Source organism: Tribolium madens, unplaced genomic scaffold, assembly GCF_015345945.1.
Source record: "Tribolium madens isolate multiple individuals breed KSU strain unplaced genomic scaffold, Tmad_KSU_1.1 Scaffold_7;HRSCAF=85;Tcas5.2_LG10, whole genome shotgun sequence".
Lineage (NCBI taxonomy): Eukaryota > Metazoa > Arthropoda > Insecta > Coleoptera > Tenebrionidae > Tribolium > Tribolium madens.
Genome location: NW_025401050.1, coordinates 1,388,405 through 1,406,161, shown reverse-complemented (window position 1 = coordinate 1,406,161; position 17,757 = coordinate 1,388,405). Strand labels below are relative to the sequence as shown.

General features: G+C 29.5%; 1 protein-coding gene across 3 annotated transcripts in view; it reads left to right on the top strand.

The window, feature by feature from the left end:
• LOC123009496 (glutamyl aminopeptidase-like) overlaps positions 1-16,358 on the top strand; it is a 34,964-nt gene extending 18,606 nt beyond the window's left edge. For all 3 annotated transcript variants that reach the window (XM_044405864.1, XM_044405866.1, XM_044405865.1), the window contains 14 exons: positions 8,925-9,072; positions 9,130-9,388; positions 11,999-12,169; positions 12,231-12,328; positions 12,499-12,633; positions 12,680-12,978; positions 14,806-14,891; positions 14,942-15,261; positions 15,306-15,388; positions 15,437-15,582; positions 15,636-15,765; positions 15,812-15,925; positions 15,977-16,085; positions 16,135-16,358. In XM_044405864.1, the coding sequence (XP_044261799.1) occupies positions 8,925-9,072; positions 9,130-9,388; positions 11,999-12,169; positions 12,231-12,328; positions 12,499-12,633; positions 12,680-12,978; positions 14,806-14,891; positions 14,942-15,261; positions 15,306-15,388; positions 15,437-15,582; positions 15,636-15,765; positions 15,812-15,925; positions 15,977-16,085; positions 16,135-16,275 (2,239 nt within the window). In that variant the 3' untranslated portion in view covers positions 16,276-16,358. The remainder of the gene's footprint in view (positions 1-8,924; positions 9,073-9,129; positions 9,389-11,998; positions 12,170-12,230; positions 12,329-12,498; positions 12,634-12,679; positions 12,979-14,805; positions 14,892-14,941; positions 15,262-15,305; positions 15,389-15,436; positions 15,583-15,635; positions 15,766-15,811; positions 15,926-15,976; positions 16,086-16,134) is intronic.
• Positions 16,359-17,757: the final 1,399 nt, after the last annotated feature.

Here is a 17,757-nt window from a genome sequence, read left to right as displayed (position 1 = left end):
CGTTATATTGTTGCTAAGGTAGCGCTGATCTGATTGGTGTTGCCATAGTTTAACCAAGGTTTAAATTTATCTCTCAGTTAAATATGTTTCCAGAAACCGGGTTATTTACGAGAGAGTTATTTCAGAATTTTTTTTGTCGTAACCAACAATACTAATATCACTAACTACTACAAAATAGTTATTTATATTACAAGGCCGTGAACTAGGACTTTTTTTTATGAGAATCGATATCAATAAATAATTATTCTAATAAAAAAAATATAGTTCACGGCCATGTGTCATACAAAATTTTGTGTGCAACTGTGAAAAATTACCAAAATTAAAGTTTCGATTAATAACAGATATCGTGGATTCAGTTATTATTTAGTTAATTATTTTCGAGATTTGAAATCAAGAAATTGTTGCAATATGTATAATGGGTTGCAAAAAATTATTCAGAAATAACCCTCTCGTGAATAATCCTGAACAAGGTAGATTATAAAAAACGTCTCAAGCCATAACTTCATTATTCTTAGAAATATGACAATACTTCTTATACCTAACAAGTTGCACAGTTTCTTGTCATCTATTGTTTGACATAGATGCCCAATCAATGCTGCTTCCTGTTTCATCGGAAGTGACATCACTTTCAGTTCGTTAAATGGAACATCCTGTATATTTTATTATTTTTTAATTCTTCGTTAAATTGTCTTTCTATTATTTATAACTAACTTTTGTCTCTAGGCAATTAGAAAATTAAATTAAATAAAGTAGGTTGTGGAATGAATGGAAATTTTTTATTCATTTTATCTAAGACAAGCAAAAAACTGTTCAATTTTTTTTCTAACGAAGTCGATGCATTGACGCAGTTGCCGTGCAAGCAAATTACGTGTTTGACATTTAATGGGGTTGTAACTTAGTATTTGTGGTATTAGTATTTCAAATTAATAAATTTATATTGACCTTTTACAGTTATTTATGTTTTAAAATAATTATTTAAGAGTTTTTGCCTCATTATACATATACAGGGTGATTCACGAAGAATAATGAGCCTGATCAAATTCTCGTTGCAACCACCATTACATTTTCGCAAGTTGTTTTGGACACTTTAAAAAAAAATTTGAATCCACGAGGCCTATTATTATCAATCATCATCATTGTCATTTTTTACAAACGCTATAAATTTATTATAAACTGAGCAAAATGAAGACTTACTCCAATGATGAGAAGACTGACATGATTTTTGTTTATGTTAGTTTTTGAGCAAATCGGGTTATCAAAGCGAAGGGAACCACTGGGTGAAGCTTGAATGGATGTCTTTCGTAAATCTTATTTTAATAATACCCATTATTGTGTTAGTATCTAAATTATTTTTATTTTTCATTATTTTAATATCAAAACTGACAAATTGTAGTATGCTTGCTATGCTTTCATATTTATTACAAATCATTTTTGAAATCTGTCTGACCTATGAAAATGTAATATTGGTTGCATCGAAAATTTGTTCAGGCTCATTATTTATTCCTCGTGAATCACCCTGTATACCATTTTACAAAAACATTGCCACAGGCTATAGGAAATAATTGATTTACAGTTAATGCTTCCATTAATGTTATTTACTTTTACTCTTACTTGTTAAAGTTGTGATTTATAAATAGTAAATTATTTTACATGTTTGCATAAGTTGCCACTATATTAAAAACTTGTTTCCTTTTTTTTTGAGAAGTTTTTATAAATTATTAGTGTTACATATTTTGAAATTGGCTATCAATGCATGATGTTAAAATCGTACGCAGATTTTTGACGAATGAAAGCGTATATTTTAAAAATTTTGCTAAACATTTTTAGTAATTTAACAACACTGCAATTAAAATCTTCAAACATGTAATGTTGTTTTAAATTATTTTTACAGCATTGCATATAAGTCAAATAGGTAACGTTTTTTTTAAACAAAACTTGAATACGTTCCTCGATTTTTTTTAATTTAAAAAAAGGACAGATTACTGTACTAATACTTATAGAGTATTACTGCGAGGCACCGCAATCAATTACGTAGGGACTATGTTAAAAATTTTAAAAAATGTCCCGGTATAAAATAATAATACCGGGTGATTAGGAATGGCTGTTTGAATTGACAATATTAAATTTTGTCATTTAAAAATAGAATAATTATGCGTTCAATATTTCGATCAAAGTATTCTTGAGTCTGGAGTTTGCAACATGGAATAACGTAGAAGATATAAAAATTAATAGTCTCATATCTTCTATCTCTACTCATGAAGCTCTATCAAAAAGTAATTTTATTTCAAAATGTAATTTGGTTATTGTTATTTGGAAAACGTAGTTAATCTTGTATTCATAAATGTTTTTTGTTTTTTTTTCTTAGGTCGTTTAGGAAATGGTTAAACTAAATTAAAAAAAAATCAGGTATTGAATAATAAACAGTAACTGAATTGAAAATTATTTATCGTCACTCAATACAAATTGAAATCAACCACAGACACAAAACCATTTATTTATGGTTATGGGGAGTTATTATGAGTGACGGAACGATGATTTGTTATAAAGAAAAATTACTGTAAAAATTGTAGTTTGTTATCTGTTCTTCCAAATGACATCAATAAATGATTTGTATAATCTTGATTAATTAAAATCGACTCGGGGGCAAAAAAAACTGAAGACGAAATAAATAAATTGCAATTTTTTTACAATCTGGGATGAAGAATATGACAAATTTTCGTGGTCATAAATTTACAAAATTATGCATTCGGAGTACTTTTTTGAAGCCAAATTTATTGGTGTTATCAAAGATTTTGTACTCTAATTAGGGAGGCGAAGGCATTGGGGTCAATCCATTTTGCTTTGGAAAAACTATTTTTAAAAGTTTTAAGTTTATTACCTTTGCCTCTTAATTTAAAATTTTAAATAAGCATTTTGCGCAACTGTTTTAAGTTATACAATATGTATGCTCTTTGTGACACTGTTGGAAACAATTTTTGCAATAATTTTGTCATTACTGACTATGCATACTGTCGTTTTTAAGTGAGAAATTGTTTTAGATATATATATTTATTTATATTCGTATGACAAAATAATTTAATTGTTTTAGATCAACGTATTTCACCAAAACTAATGCAGTTTGAGCTATTTTTATTTGCAAATTTAATTTAAAAAGCGCTCAATAGAAAAAATAGTATAAAAAACATGTGTTATAAACACTCTCATTGTGATACTCGTGCATTTGTGACACGAGCCACGCAGTGCCGAGAGTGTTTGTAACACTTGTTTTTTAATATACTATTTTTGGTTGAATTAGAATTGGAGTTGCTTTTATTTTAAAAACTAGCACTCCCTATCAGTGTTTTCCCATTTCTGTATAATTTACTAAAATCTGTTTTCTGGAACTTAGACAGGTCATTTGTTCCAGCAAACGGATTAATCAATTCAAAATTTACGTGAAATGAAAGCATTTGATGCATACAGCGTGATTCCAAAGAACCGTGCACTCACTCGAGTGATTTTTTGAACCATTGAATTAATCTCAAAACTATCACTATCGAAACGATTGTACTACCCTTTCGAATCACCGTGGATAGTATTTTGGTGATTATGTTTGGATACATTTTTTTATTTTTATAATCTTACGACTTGTCTCTTATTTATTTGTCTTTGCAATATAAATTTTTGTTTTATTGTCTTTCAATTATTAATACTCTTTTTGTTATTAGCTTTCATAGAATAAAAAGCACACGGTAAATCAATTATATTCAACTTGATGAGATTCCATTGCACTTTAGAATCAATCTCTCCGAATTTTAAGTCGACTGGAACTAGTGATGTAAGACATATCGGTACCGTATAGTAAATTTTTCACTAAATGGGTCTTCACAAAAAAATTAAACTATTCTGAAAATAAGAAAATTATATAAATTATAATTATAATAAAAGAATTCCATCGTTGATACAAAGTGCAAGTTTATGAGGTTCAAGGGAGGTACAGGGAATAAAGTGTTCTTACACAAAACTTATATTAACTTATATTATATTAAAACTTATATAAAGATTACAATAATATTTTAAATTTTTTTCTAAAAAAGTAAAAGTGATCGAGGAAGTGAAGCTTTTTCGATCACGGCGTTAAAACAAAATAAATTATTTTTAAGTTTTCCGCTGGCAGAGAAATCAAAAGTTTGTATTATTATTGCATGTTTGTAATTAGTAATTACTAATTTTTTAATTATTTGTACCTTAAATTACTAAATTTTTTGTAAGTATAAATTTAGTGAGAGTAGTTATTTAAAAAAAAACGATTTTTTATTACGACATCGACAACTAATGTAGAAATGTTACATTAACTGCAAATATTAATTTATATCTGATATTAAATCCACTGATTCACTGCAAGGTAAACCAACTGTCGTAACTTTATTCTTGTTATGGCTAACGAGTGAACCTTGAAAACTATGAATGAAAAGAATATGATTAAAATTTATTAGTATATATACCGTTACAACATCGAGTAAAACTTAACGATTTTATTACCAATTTATTACAACTATTAAGGATAATTGAATAAGTAAGTAAGTCAATAATATCGATTATTATGTACAATATAATAATAAATAACGGTATCGTAACTGATATTACAAAATTTGTAATAAAGTAGGTAACTACTTTTCTAATTGTGAAAAATAATGAAATAAGGAGCACATTGCAACAAAATCACATTTTTTGTTTTTATGGTTTATTTTTCACTACACAGTTACAAAATATTTTTATTCACAATCACCAATGTACTAACCTGTTAAAGGCGGTAATATGCAGGATTGTCGACGTTGAGTCTGCAAAAATACCGAGAATTTTTTTTTTTTCAAATTGTCAAGTTACGCATATTATTTTGGTGAGATTAATTTAATGCACTGTAAGATTTAAATTCTAACATAATTTCATGGTCCGTTGACGTTCGTAACCTCAACGTTAATGTGCCGACGTGATCTTTATCATCAAAAAAATGATCAAAAAGATCCAAGTTAGAAACAATACATGTGTGAAAATATTAATTTCGTAGTAATTAGTAATAGAAAGGAAAAAGCAACTTTATTTTAGTTTATAAAAAAATGAACACAAAAAATATAATGCTAGGTAGTGTCAGTTCCGTAAGTAATCAGTAATCACTTATTGTCACTGTTTATGTTAGTACTACATTTGCACTTCTAGTGGCATGTACAACAAGTGAAATTGTATCTTTCACTTGTTTGTTGGATACTATACAGGTGCGCCAGAACTCGCGCCCCAGAGAAAAATGACATATAAAGTAAGATACCAGGAAAATGGAAAAAATGTTTAAAAAAATGTATCTATAAAAATTCCGAAGTTATGAGAGTTTATATTTTGCACTTTAACACTATTTATTTCTGTTGGAAAAATATTTTTTAAGGTTTTTTGCTATAGGTTATTAGAAGAGGAAACAAGGAAGCTGTATCCTAAATGGTGACTCTGTTCAATGTTATTTGTGGCTTTTATTGGCAAAATTTTTGTACCTTTACTAAATAATTGTAAAAAACCATATATAAGATCGTTAGTAACATTAAACAGACTTAAAAAATGTCAAATGTCAAAAAATAAATGTTCAAAATTTCTTGACAGCGAATTTTTTAAACATTTTTTCCATGTTCCTAACTTGAAATTTTTCTCAGGGGCTCGAGTTCTGGCGCACCTGTATTAAATTCCAGGGATATGCTGGGCTACAGGTGTTTATGTCTGACAACATATTTGAGACTTTCTTGACCTATTATTAAATTATCAACAAATCCTTCGGCCACTACACTTGATTTGTAGCGGCCTAATCTCTTTAACTGTATCACCACCACTATCAGCGAGTAATGTACCCGCAGTTCTTCTAAAACAATGGCCTGTAAAACTTGTCAAAAATGGATCTTTTAAGTATGTTGCAGTTTTTTTCGGAAACATTGCAATTGAGTTGTGTCCAAAAGGCTGTTTTGTCATTTTGTTATATCTGATTTGCATAAACAATCTGCTGTTGTTTATTTATATTCTGTCATAGGTTTTTATATTGTTTTAATATTGTTACCCATTCATAATTTGAAATAATAATTGCTCTGGAATGATGTCTTCGTGTCTGGAATAGAAACACTGACTTGATTGTCGTCCAGAAAATTTATATGATCAATATTCATTTTAAAAAGCTTGTCAGTTTGACAAGTTGCTGAAATTCCCAGTATCAAAGCCACCTAGAAATTATTAAATTAAACTGTTTGATAAAGTCGCGGTCAATTCATAGTGGCCACTTCCCTGATGTGTAAATTTATAAAAATTGAGTTGTGTAAATCCGACTTTAAACATCCAATTGTTTTTTTAGGGACATAAATATCTATCAAAAATGACAATAAATACGTCATATATAACATGTATTGCATTGTCACAATTGTTTACACAATTTAGTTACTTCTGCTTGCAACATTGACACAACCCACACTCTAGAGGTGGCGGGCTAGGGGCTGCCAACTTTGCAATTAATTAAATGGCCCCTATGAATTAACTGCAATAACTACTTTTTGGGGAAAAAAATTTAAGGGGGCGCTCTTCAGAAATAAATCAATATTGATCTCGGAAAAAGTGCTCGACTTTTTAGGTTTATAACCTACACTCTGTTTTTTTAGATAAGGCTTCAGTTTGGGAAATTTTGAAAATTCAATATTTTATTTAATACTGATTGTTGATCGCAACATTCAGTATGTTGCCCATTGCTTAGTCGCAAAAATAAGCAAGCCCAACACTCCGAAGTCAAGTCTTGGATTCCTTGAGCCGAACACCAGCTCTGTAGCGGCCTTTACTTTTCTCGGGTAATAAATTTTCAATTGCTTCTGAAGCAACTTTCCTTCCTTCTGGAGGAGTACATTGCTTATTTCAACAATTTTAATATTGTCACACATTATTTTAATATAATTTATTTTGTACTCAATGTTAAAGAGTGCTTTTATCAACTAATTTCAGTACATAAAGTAGTCTTTTATCGTCTAGTGAAATAAAGTAATTTTTATTTACTGTTTATATTCTAGAAATTCTGGTAGGTGAGTAGAAAATAAAACGAAATACTATACACAACGATAAAGAAATTGTTTATCTACTCGTGACTTCGTCGCTAGTAAACTTAACTTTCCACTCGTAGATAAACAATTTCTTTATCGTCTTGTATAATTATTTGACTTTTCTTAAATGTCAAAAATCGCGAACGCGATTTGTTTGTATGGCCCACCACATTTGTGCCTCAACTTTTGTTAGAATTTTATTTTATTTAAATTTTTAATTAAAAATAATGTGATTGTGAATAAAATAGTATACAAACCTCGGTGGTAATGTCTTTACCTTTTGTGCTCTATCCGATCTCGAGGCTGGCGCTTCTCGATCGTATACAGGGTGATTCTTGTAGGGCCTACATTAAAAACTTTTTAGCTTCTAATGCAGATAGAAATTTGAAATTTTGTACAGAACCTAAATCGACCAGTCTAAGTTCAAATAAATTATTTTCGGAATGGCTGAACTTTCGGAACTACAAGAAATTGGCGCCAACTTTGTAATTTTAAATGTTAACCACTTATTTTTATTGCATTTCTGAGTTTCCTTCTTCAAACTGAGTAAAATGTACCTAGTTGTTAGTACTTATCTGTCATATTTTTGACATATCTCAATTTTTTGGTCACAGTTTTCATTTGCAGAACTTCATTTACAATATCACAGCTCTTGAAACTTTTGTAATAGTGAATAATTTTTTTCGCATTTGATAATTAAAAGTTCGAAGAGTTTTCCAAAATTTTCAAAATTTTCAACTGTCAAATTGCAAAGCTAATAAGTTTTTTTTTTAAGTGATTACTGTGACTCAGTTTGTTTCAAATAAAATGACTCTATTTTCTCAATGGCAATCGAAAGTACATCGATTTGTTGAAGGACTTTTGTCAACATATCCTATACCCATCTCTTACAATTTTTGAAATAATCACAAAAACGTGTTTTTGTTTTTTATTTTTATTGTTAATCACGTACTAAAGATTTAGTCTACACAACACCCATCCGAAATTACGAAGAATTGAGGCAAAGGATTGAGGCGGCATTTAATAATCTTCAACCAAATGAAATAATGGAAGCCACTCAATCAGTTCACCATCGAGTTTTCGACTGTTTGAAAATGGTGAACATATCGAACATCTGTATTAATTATGGCTTAGCTTTATTGTATTTTTCAAAAGCTTTCGTGATTAACTATAAAAATAAAAAACAAAAACTTAATTTTCGAGATTATTTCAAAAACTGTAAGAGATGGATATAGGATATGTTGATAAAAGTCGTTCCATAAATTGATGTACTTTCTATTGCCGTTGAGAAAATAGAGTCATTTGATTTGAAAAAACTGAGTTATAGCTCATTTTCAAAAAATTATACTAGCTTTGTAATTTGGCAGTCGACAATTTTGAAAATTTTAGAAAACTCTTCAAACTTTTGGTTTTGCAAAAAAAATATTCACTGACCACAAAGGATTCAAGAGCTGTAATGTTTTGAATGAACCCCTGCAAATGAAAATTTTGACAAAAAAATGACATTTGTCAAAAACTGTGACAGAGTACTAACAACTAGGTACATTTTACTCTGTTTGAAGAGGAGAATACAAAAATGCAATCAAAATAACTGGTTACCATTTAAAATTTTAAAGTTGGCGCCAATTTCTCATAGTTCCGGAAGTTCAGCCATTTTGAAAATAATTTAGTTGAACTCAGACTGGTCTATTTGGGTTGTGTACAAAATTTCAAATTTCTATCTGCATTAGAAGTTAAAAAAATTCTAATGTAGAGAAAAAAGAATCACCTTGCACATGAGCACTCGGGGTAATGTCATATTTACCACCTCGCTTGTAATGTACTATTTCCTTGCAGATACATGGCCACCTCAAAATTCGAACCTACCTACGCTCGTCAAGCCTTCCCTTGTTTCGACGAACCCAACTTAAAAGCCAGTTACAAGGTTCATCTTTTAAAACCCAACGATCCTGAATACATAGCTTTATCCAACAATCCACAACATGTAGGTATCAGATTGTAAGTCGATTTGTCAAATAACACTTTGATTCACTTTTATCAGAGTGAAGAAATCGTTCCTGAAGGTGTTATGGTACATTTCAATGAAACAGTACCAATGTCCACTTATCTATCATGTTTTATCGTGTCAGATTTTCAATACACAAATACAACGTTTCAAAACGGTGGAAACGAAGTTCCTTTCAGGGTCTATGCAAGTCCGCATCAATTAGAGAAGACGACTTATGCGGGAGAAGTTGGAAAACAAGTTATAGAATATTATATAAAATATTTTGATATACCCTATCCATTACCAAAATTAGGTAAGTATTGAAACGAAAGTAAAGCTGTTCTATAACTTAGGTTTTATTGGACAGTAATTTAATCTTTACATAATGTTTAATGGGAATGTTGATGCAGAATTAAATTCTCCTTCATTTAGTGAAGAAAAAAATTGGGGTTTACTATTTTAAAAAACATAAGTTTGTCAATTATTTTTTCAATTATAGATACACCAAAGGAAAGATCTAACCTTTATATATATCTTATATCTCCAAATAAGATTTCAAAATAATAAAAAATGATAGAGTTATCTATTTTTGGATAGGAAGGTGCAAATCCGAAAAAATCAAAAAAAGTCTAAATTTTTTGAAAACGGTTAAACTTAAGTATAGGCAAGGTTTCTGAAAATCACTTAAGTAATCCAAAAACGTAATAAAAAACAGCTTTCTATTTAAAATAACGAAGATGATACCCACTTCCGATGTAACCGGAAGTGTCGCCATCTTGAAAATATTTTTATTGAGGAAGACCTAACCGATTATGGATATAAACAAAATTTTAGATGAAAATTGTAAACTACAATGTGCCATTGTAAATAATATTTTATTATATTTTTGTTTATTTGTAATTTAAACTTTACTTTTTTTATCGTATTATCAATATTATCATCTTTTGACGAATGTTTAACGTTTTTTTTTTGTTACAAAAATGTAGGTAATACCATAGGCAACCGAAGACAGCCGAGGACATTTTTATTCAAAGGATTAACGATGTTTATTCCAGAAATGCGTACAAAACTTTTCCCTCAACAGACTAAATTTGTAATAACATAAGAAAATGATACATTTTTTAAATGTAAAATAATTTGTCAGAATGTTCAATTCATTCAATTACAATTTTAAGAGTAAAAATCAGTATCAAGGAGTTTGTTTATCTCTAGAAACATTCAAAAGATTTAATTTATTCAATTTCATTTTATTTTAAGAGTAAAAATCGGTATAAAGTACCAGAAATGAGTCAAAAAACAGGTCACTTTATTCCCTGTTGAGAGATTTTTTTATTGTTTTTAACTTTAGAATTTCGTGAAATAAGATGGTGTTGGTGTCAATTTTACATTCATTTATTTGTTCATTCATTTTCTTGCAAAAGTGTTTAAGTTCAAGAGAGAACACAAATGTTTCTGGTGTTTTTAAAGCATATACAAAAAATTAAGAAGGCTCATTAGTTTTAGTTGCTTTAAAGTACATTTTCTGTGGAAAATTAAATTCTAAACATATTTTTACATCATCATAAGTGAATAGACAAAAGAATTGATATTTTTCCTACGGATGGTTTTTCGTTTTTGGAATCTAAAAGGTCTAGGACTCTAGAATCTTAAGGTGTGACAAACTGGTTTTATAAAATTTAATTTTTTGTTTATCCGTAAGACGAATTCGATGACAAAATTTTAGTTGAGTTAATCCGTATTTTTTTTAAAGAACCGTAATTACATACAATTCAAATGAATATGTATGCGCCAGAACTCACGCCCCAGAGAAAAATACCATATTAGGTAAGATACCAGAAACATGGAAAAAAATGTTAAAAAAAAATTATCTATAAAAACTTCCAAGTTATGAGGGTTTAAATTTTGCACTTTGACTCTATTTATTTCTGTTGGAAAAATAATTTTCCAAGTTTTTTTTTGCTACAGGCTATTAGAAGAGGAAACAAAAACGCTGTGTTTTAAATTGTAATTCTCTTTAATATTATTTGTGGCTTTTATTGGCAAAATTTTTGTATATTTACTAAGTAATTGTAAAAAAACATATACAAGGTCATCAGTATCATTAAATAAACATAAAAAAATGTCAAATTTCAAAAAATAAATGTCAAAATTTTTTGACAGAATTTTTTAAACCTTTTTTCCACATTTCCACATTGTTATTTTTTTTTATTAACCAACATTTTAGCAATAATTAGATACAAGTATATTCTCAAAGATAGGGGATTCATGTTCCATGTTACATTTTTTAAATGGTAAGTAATAGAATCAAAAGAAATCTAAAAACACTAAATTTTTTCAAAAAATCGATTTGTGTTTTGCTAATAAAATTGGCATTATCAGGAGGATGAATTATGCCTATTGTTTATCTCTACTACTGATTTTATACCGTTAAAATTTAAATTTACATAAAATTTCTAATCAGAGTAGCGTGCGATTCTAAAATTAAATTTGCTACATTGAATAAAATAAAGACAAAAGATTTAAAATGTGACATGTTTTTGTAGTGTTCATAATTCTAAAATTTCAGGTCACTCTGATTGCAAATTAAAAAATTGAAATGAACATTTATACTACCAGGGCGCAAATTTAAATAAATGAACCTTATTATAAAAACAAATCCGATATATTATTTTTAACACGTTTATTAATTATAAAAAAGGTGAAGATTTTTAACGACCCTAGATTTTTATTTTATTTTGTTAAAACAAAAGTTTGGTTAAAACAGAAGAAGGTTCTGATTCCAAAACAATTGAGAAACTACATTTTTGCATGTTGAAACTACAGTTGTTGACTTTTAAATTTTACAAAACAATCTACAATTATCTGCAATTCAACAATCTGAAATTAATTTGCCATATTTACTTTTTTTTTAATAATTTTCTAGACATGGTAGCGATTCCCGATTTTGTATCCGGTGCTATGGAACACTGGGGTCTCGTGACCTATCGAGAAACCGCTCTTTTATACAACAATAAAACACATTCGGCCAGTAACAAACAAAGAGTAGCGGAAGTAGTAGCTCACGAACTTGCACATAGCTGGTTTGGAAATCTAGGTAAATAACTCAAAAAAAGCACAAAAAACAAAGTTCGTGTAACATTTCGTGCCGATTTTAGTCACGATGGATTGGTGGAATAATTTATGGCTAAACGAAGGTTTTGCAACGTACATTGCCGATAAAGGAATCGAACACATCACACCGGAATGGCAAATGGTACGAAGAGCGAAAACAATTTATTATTTTTTACGAATTGAAATTTAAAAATTCTTTTAATAATGTTGGCAACATTGAATAAAATTATAGAGAGATTGTAAATGTAAGATTATTCCGTGTTGCCAACTTAATTTTGGTGTCAATATCAGAACTAAAAAAAATAATTTTAGATGGACCAATTCCTCATCAACACACTTCATTCAATTTTGTCACTCGACGCAACACAAGGGTCCCATCCAATCATTCAAACAGTTGAAACTCCTGATCAAATCACTGAAGTGTTTGATTCTGTTTCGTACAACAAAGTGAGTCGTTTTTAAATTCATTTATTTGTTTCAAAATTGCTTCTAGGGTGCATCGGTATTAAGAATGTTAGAGTCAGTTGTTACACCAGCCACGTTCCAAAAAGGCGTAACTAATTATTTAAAGAAACATGCATATGGTAATGCTGTTACACAAGACTTGTGGGATGAGATACAAGATGTGGTGGGTGATACATTAAATGTTACCGAATTTATGAATACCTTTACCGTACAAATGGGTTATCCGATATTAGAAGCCAAAGTCGAGGGGAACACTTATACGTTCACACAGAAACGGTTTTTGAAGGATTATGAGACTGCAAACACACAGAAAAGCTCACCTTTGAAGTAAGTTTTCATTTCCGAATAACAAACCAGTTTACCAACGAAACTACTCCAAAAAATTAAAAGAACAAATAATTTTCCTAAATTTTTTGGTGATTTTTGAAAGGCTGTAACTCATCAAAAAATGGTCGTATCTACATTTAAAAAAACATTTTAAAGCTTTGAGTTTTTAGTTTTCAGATCTTTTAGCAAATATTTTTTCTTTGCTACGGTTATCACACAATTCTAAGTAATAGCGCGAGAAAAAAAATAATAAATTTTTATGTTTTTGTTTTTGGCCCACGGACGAGGGGATTTTTTTTTTTAGTTGAGTCAATGCATAGGCCGGATAGCAGTTTGTTTACCTTTAATATGCTTTCTTTGTATTCTCTTTACGTTAATTTGTCGCTGAGGTATCTGACTTTGAATGAAAAAGGATCCTCTTGTCTTTGATCATCGATATCTCAGCAACCAAAGACTACACAGAAAATATAATAGTAGTGTCATAAACTGTCATAAACTAAATGTTTTATAAGATCCTCTTATGATTTTTTGGAAAATATTTTTTTTTTCACCTTTAACATTGATTTTAAGAAAAGAGAAAAAAGTAAGTTTTTGAATTGTTTTAGTAAATGTTTTTAGATGTTTTCACAGCTCAAAGTATTCCTCACAACCCTGCTAATTTTTAAATCGATCCATCAAATCATTTTTTTTGACCGATTGATCAAAAGTTTTGCAAAAGATTTAAAGGAACAATTGTACATATTGTTTCTGAACATCGTTTAATCTTCGTCAAGATGAGAATTTTTTTAGTTTTCTTTTACAATTTGACACTAGTTAAATTTAAAAAAAAATTGAAACAAGAATTCAAAAAAATATTTTTGATTTTTTTTTCAAAAATTAATCAGTATTGTTTCTTGAATTTTTTTTGCAAATTTAAAAAAAATCTAAAACATTGTTTTCTTTTTTTTTTCAAAAATTAAGCAGTATTGTTTCTTTAATGTTTTTACAAATTTAATAAAGAAAAAACAAAAAACAATTTTTGTTTAATTTTTTTATTTTGACGAAGATTAGGCAATGTTCAGAAACAACATGTGCAATTGTTCCTTTAATTCTTTTGCAAAACTTTGATCAATCGGTACGAGAAAACGGTTTGATGGATCGATTTAAAAATTAACAGGGCTGTGGGGGATACTTTAAGCTGTAAAAACACCTAAAAATATTAGTATCCCCATCAATATTAGCGAATACGCGGTAGATTTACTAAAACAACGCAAAAACTTACTTTTTTCTCTTTCCTTTAAATCAGTGTTAAAGGTGACAAAAAATATTTTCCAAAAAATCATAAAAGGATCTTATAAGACATTTATTCCAGGTTTTGACACTACCCTTATATTCTGTGGTCATCAGTTTTTGAGATATCGATGATCAAAGACAAGAGGCTCCTTTTTCAAAGACAGATATCTTAGCGACAAATTGTCGTAAAGAGAATATGAAGAAAGCATATTGAAGATAAACAAACATGCCATCCGGCCAATGCATTAACTTAACTAAAAAAAAATTCCTTACGTCCGTGGACCAAAATCAAACACATTAAAATTTAGAATTTTATTACTTAGAAATTAAGTTGGCAGCATTGAAGTTACCGCCTGATTATTATGATTAAAAATTAGTAAAGTTTGTAACTTTCTTTTTAATTAATTAGCTGACCTCGCAATGTAGCCGAGGGTCCTCGTTTAAATAAATTTTATTCGTTCTGGCGGTGGCCGGGCTCGGACCATTTTTATTCAATGTTGCCAACATGATTTCAAAATCACATACTTTTTTGATCAGAAATTTTTAAAATTTTAGCTACAAGTGGAGCGTTCCGGTGAAATTTATTACAGATTTGGGAGAATCGGATCAAATCCATTGGTTTAATTACAAATCGGATAGATGTAAGAGTGTTGATTCACGTTCTATTTTTTTTTTAATTTTATTTTTCTAGTGGTAATTGAAAAACCAATTAATGCTAAATGGATCAAATTTAACCCAAGTCAGATCGGTTATTACCGCGTTAACTATGCAGAAAACGATTGGAGAACACTTATTGAAAACATAGAGTCATTGTCAATCGCCGATCGAACTCATTTACTTGAAGAGAGTTTCAGTATAGCACAATCGGGCGATTTAAGCTACGAAATTCCTTTAACTATGACAAAATATCTAGTTAATGAAACTAATTACATCCCTTGGGGAGTCGCCTCTTCACAGTTGCAACAAATCGCCAAATATTTGCAAAATTCAAGACTGGATTCCGATTTTAAGGTGAGTTTTTTGTAATTTTTGACTCGATTGAATATTTGTTCCAGACTTATGTCACCAATTTGTTGAAACCAGCTTATGAGAAATTGACTTGGGACGATAGTGATGACAGTGAAGGCCATTTGGAGAAGTAATACCAACTTGACTGTGTCGAAAGTTACTAAATTCTGATTTGTAGGTTGGCACGAGTGGTTGTTTTGAATCTTGCCTGTGTTATGGATTACGATGAGGCCTTAAATGAGGCTAAAAGTATTTTTGCACAATGGATTGATGATAATTCGTTTGAGATTTCGCCCAATTTGAGAGCGGTTGTTTATAAATTTGGTAGAAATTTTTACTTTTTAATTTTTTTTTTTATTATTTTGTTGGCTTTTTAGGGATGGTGACGGCTGATGAAATTACGTGGAATAAAGTTTTTGATCTTTTTGCGAACGAGTCTGATGCGAATGAAAAACTTAAATTAATGAATGGTTTAGCCAATGTGCGAAATCCCTCACTTTTGACCAAGTAAGTCTTGTGATTGGTTGATTTTGTTTGCAAGTTCTTCTTCTAGATTTATTGATTTAGCCAAAGATGAAACTTATGTCAGAAGTCAAGATTACTTCACTTTGTTACAATATATTTCAGGAAATCCTGTTGGGACTCCAATTATTTGGGATTATGTCCGGTATTTAACATCAAAATAATAAAAAAACATAACTTAAATTATTTTTTTTAGTGAAAATTGGCCCTATTTAGTGGATCGGTTTACCCTGAACGACCGATACTTGGGACGGTTGATTCCAGCTATAACTAACCGATTTTCAACTAATCTGAAAGTTGATGAGGTATTTTTTTAATTTGTGAATGATTTCCAGGCTTTATTTTTATTTTTAGATGAAATCCTTCTTTGCTAAATACCCAGAAGCCGGTGCTGGTGCTGCCGCACGACAACAAGCGTTGGAAACTGTCGCAAATAATATCAAATGGTTGGAGAAATATAAAGGTGTTGTTGAAGACTGGATCAAATATATTTAATTGTGCTACAAGGAACCTGTTGTAAATTGCTCAAACTGTATATTTTTTTAAGATTGTAAAGAAATATACTTGAAAAAAAAAGACTGGTTTTTATGTGTTTGTGTACTAGTCTTGAGGGGTGGTATACACATTATTTTCATTCTAGATACAGCTATTTATACTACAAGTAATTTTTAACTTCTAATAGAATATTTTTTAAATGAAAGGAAATGTCAATTTTCCCATTGTGCTCTATTCTAATGTTTTATAAAAAAAATGCAAATATTTTTATTTACAATCACTAGTACAGGGTGTTTCACACAACTTTACGAGGCTTGCGCCTTATGTACGCACCCAAATATACAAAAGTCATAAAACACTGGATCCAAAAAATGCACATTTAATTTTTAGAAACCCATGTCAGTAGTTGTCAAACTAATCACTTTCATTAATAGTCATAAACTGTAGTTTTTCAGAAACAATTATTATTTGTTCTATCAAGAGACGGCATGATTATGATTCTAGTTTATCTATCTTAATCACTTATTAACTAAAAACGTTGTACTTTTGAAAGGGTGAACAAACTAGAGAAGATTTTTTATAATTATTTAGTAAAGATACAAAAATTTTGCCAATAAAAGCCACGAAATAATGTTAAACATAGTTACAATTTAAAAAACAGTTTCCTTGTTTCCTCTTCTAATAGCCTGTAGCAAAAAAAAACTTGGAAAATTATTTTTCCAACAGAAATAAATAGAGCCAAAGCGCAAATTTTAAACTCTCATTACATCGAAATTTTTGTATATAGAAATTTTTAACATTTTTTCCATATTCCTGGTATTTTATCTTACATGGCATTTTTCTCTGGGGTGCGAATTCTGGCGCATTTGTATACAGGGTGCCCCAGAACCCGCACCCCAACAAACATTTTTAAGTAAGATAAGATACCAGGAACATGAAAAAATGTTTTAAAATTTAAAATATCCTATCTGTCAAAAAATTTTGACAATTAGTTTTTGACATTTGACATGTTTTCATGTCTATTTAATGACACTGATGATATTGTATATGTTTTTTTTATAATTATTTAGTAAAAGTAAAAAAAATGCCAATAAAAGCCACAAATAACATTAAACAGAGTTACAATTTAGGATAGAGCTTTTTTGTATCCTCTTCCAATAGCCTGAAGCAAAAAAAAACTTGGAAAATTATTTTTCCAACAGAAATAAAATTTAAATCCTCATAACTTCAAAATTTTTATAGATAGAATTTTTTCAACATTTTTGGTATGGAAACGATGAACAAAAACACGATTAGCCCGTCACACCAAACTTTTATTATAATAGCACAACGCGTTTCGACCACAAAGTGGTCATCCTCAGGTGAGAATAAAACTAACTAATTTAACAATGGTAATGCCTTATATACTAATTTTCCGACTTTCACTTTCCCTACCCTCAACTAACGAGTAGAGGGGAGAAAAGGGAATGGGGCCGTTGTCTG